General features: G+C 34.5%; 1 protein-coding gene across 1 annotated transcript; it reads left to right on the top strand.

The window, feature by feature from the left end:
* Positions 1-2,188: 2,188 nt before the first annotated feature.
* Positions 2,189-3,122, top strand: LOC124893684 (the record flags this gene model as incomplete). Its single annotated transcript, XM_047404589.1, has 2 exons — positions 2,189-3,008; positions 3,059-3,122. Coding segments are annotated over exons 1-2 (884 nt in total), but the record flags the coding sequence as incomplete, so codon positions are not given.
* Between the last annotated feature and the right edge of the window lie 238 nt (positions 3,123-3,360).

The following is a 3,360-nucleotide window of genomic DNA, read 5'->3' as shown; positions in this document are numbered from 1 at the left end:
GCTTTGTAGACCTAATGTACAGTCAAGGTGGTATTTTGTTAATAGACATGATGGCTCCAACGACCAAGTATTGTATATACATATATATGTGTGCTCGAGCTTATACAGGTGATTATTTCCTTTTATATGCGACATGATGCTGTCCGAATTTTGGGTTGTCATAGAGGTATGCATGGGAAGTATAAGGTTATGAGCTGGTTCTCCCGGACCTCCTCGGTTACGGGTGCTAGTCCGCCCCAATAGGATTTAAGGCATGACAGTATAACACTAATCAACATGTGAGCACACAAATTCAATCATCAAATTCACGACTTGAAGGCTTTAACATGATCTCACATGATAAGACATATAAATCAATAAACTCCACATGAAACTTAGCATAACACATAGATTTGAAACTCAAATAATCACTATAAACATGAATATTATCAAACCTATCATGGTATTCATGAAATCCATATACTTGAAGTTTAAAAATGGTTTTTTGGACTCCAAGGGTGGAAGGGACCCTTGGATGAACACTTCACATACCTTAGTTGAAGAATTTTTGAAAGTTAATGGTGAGTTCTTGATTTGAAATTTGAACACCTAGGGTTCTTGTTCTTGAGTAATTTGTGAAAGAATGAATATAATTGCTCTCCAAAGGGTTTAATTTCGTGTTTTGGGGGGTTGAAGGGCGTAGAAAAAAGATCTAACTAACGCTGAGGATGCGGCCTTTTAATGCCTGTAAACTGTGTTACGCAGGCCAACGCGCTGCATCGTTGGCATCGACGCAATAGACAATGCACCGCATTAAGTCTGCGTCGGTTCACTGTAATTTGCACTGAAGCTGGGAAAAAACTATCTTATCAATGCGATGATCAATTCGACGCATCGAGATCGCGTCGACCCACTGTTTTGGGCACTCAAACATGGTCTAAACAAGGTTCAGAAATTTTAAAACTTGTCCGAGAACATCTATTGACCTTCCTGATCATGAATTAACTCAAATATCAACATTTAATGGGCGTAAAGGTCTTGAAATAAGATTTACAACTTTCGAAGGCTAAAATGACACTAAGTCTGAATACTTAGCTAATATATTCCAAGTCTGGAACCCCCTTAACAAGCTTAAAGGACTGAATTAAGCTAGAAATTTTGCGGGGTCTTTCAAGCTTATTGTTTTCTTGTTATTTATTTCAAGGCGAAAGCATTCATCAAGGTGGTGGTAATACATTTTCATCAAAGAGATTTAGAAATTAGCACAGAAAAGATAGCTTTACAACACACATTGGTCCTCCGAATAGCATTCATAATCAATCAAAAAGGAAGTATGAAGATATTATGAGGGAAGAACAATCTATTGAGGCTGCATTTTACAAGTTGGATGAGAAAAGTAAGAATGAATATCGGGTTCAGTTAAATGCTTCAATTTATGTGGTCCGATTCCTTCTAAATCAAGGTTTAGCACTCCGTGATTATGATGAAAGCGGTCCGATTTCTTCTAAATCAAGGTTTAACACTCCGTGGTTATGATGAAAGCGAATCATCCTTGAACAAAGGTAATTTTCTTGAAGAACTTTCTTGGCCTGCAGATAGATGTGATGACATTAAACCTTATGTGTTAGAAAAAGCTTTAAAAAATAATAAAATAATTTCCCATGATATTCAAAAAGATATTGTGACTGCGTGTAAGATTGAAACAATCAAAGCTATACTAAAGGATTTAGATGGTGACTACTTTTCTTTGTTGGTTAATGAATCAAGAGACGTATCACGCAAAGAGTAAATGGCTATTTGTTTACGATATGTTGATAAAAAGGGATTTGTGATGGAAGCATTCATTGGACTTGTTCATGTTAAAGATACAAGTTCTTTATCTCTAAATAAAATAATTGTAGATAAAGTTGTTCACCATTCTTTAACTTTAGCTTATGTACGAGGGCAATGTTATGATGGGGCAAGCAATATGCAAGGTGAGTTAGGTAGTCTTAAAACATTAATTAGACAAGAAAGTAGATCGGCTCACTCCGTTCATTGTTTTTCTCATCAACTTCAATTGACTTTTGTTGTGGTTTCTAAAAGTTGTGTTCAAGTCGGAGAACTTGTGTTATTGACTTCAAATATTTTGAATGTGTTGGGAGCTTCCTTTAAATGTGTGGATGAATTTTGAGAATCTCAAAAATAAAAACTCCAAGAGGTATTAGATATGGGTGAGCTAGAAATGGGTAGAGATTTAAATCAAGAACTTGGTCTTATTAAAGTCGGTGACATTCGTTGGGAATCTCACTACAAGTCATTTGAAAATTTTATTAGTAACTTTGACTCCATTGTTGATATACTTGATTCTCTTGTTGAAAATGCAAGTACTTCGGAAGAAAAAGCTAGCGCATCGGGATTTCTTAGAAGTTGTCAAACTTTTGAGACTGTTTTCTTGTTGCATTTGATGGCTGATGTTTTAGGAATCACAAATAATCTTAATGTGTCATTACAGAAAAAGAAACAGGATATTGCTAATGCCATAATTCTTGTAAAAGTAGCAAAGAGAAGATTGCAAGCTTTACGAGATAATGAATGGGATCCTCTTCTAAAAAAGAATGTTGGTTGGGATTCGCTCAAAGAAAAGGCCGAGACATTTTGTATCAAGCATAATATTCCATTACTCAATTATGATGGGCCATATGCTTACTCTGGGAGATCACGACGTAAAATAGTTGATTATACTACTTTGCACCATTATCGTATGGATGTGTTTTATAAAATTATTGATTGGCAGCTACAAGGACTTAATGACTATTTTAATGAGGTGAAAAGTGATTTGCTTAATGGTGTAACTTGTTTGAATCCAGTTGATACATTTTTTAGTTTTGACATCAAAAAGATATTGGTGATGGCTAAATTATATCCTGATAACTTTGATGAATTCAACATGAGGGTTCTTGAGAATCAACTTGTTAATTATATTATTGATGTTCGTGATATTGATAAAAGATTCTCCAATTTAGGCAGACTTGGGAACTTTAAAGAAAGTTGGTTGAGACAAAGAAACATTTAAGCTATCCTCTTGTATTTTTTTTAGTGAAGTTTGCGTTGCTTCTACTCATTGCCACTGCATCAGTTGAAAGAGTTTTTTCGGCAATGAAGTATATCTAGAATGATTTACAGAATCAAATGGATGATGAATTCTTTGATGGTTGCATAGTGTCTTATGTTGAAAAAAAAGTATTTAAGAATATTTCTAATGAGTGCATTGTAAAAACATTTCAAGGGATGAAGCGTCGTCGAGTGCACTCGTAATTATATTTTCTAATCAATCTTTTATTAATAGAATTTGCTTTGTTGACTTTTTTTATATTATATGTTTCAACTTGTTATCCTATA

Source organism: Capsicum annuum, unplaced genomic scaffold (assembly GCF_002878395.1).
Source record: "Capsicum annuum cultivar UCD-10X-F1 unplaced genomic scaffold, UCD10Xv1.1 ctg63794, whole genome shotgun sequence".
Taxonomy (NCBI): Eukaryota; Viridiplantae; Streptophyta; class Magnoliopsida; order Solanales; family Solanaceae; genus Capsicum; species Capsicum annuum.
The sequence above is the reverse complement of the archived record's forward strand: the minus strand, read 5'-3'. Positions and strand labels throughout refer to the sequence as shown.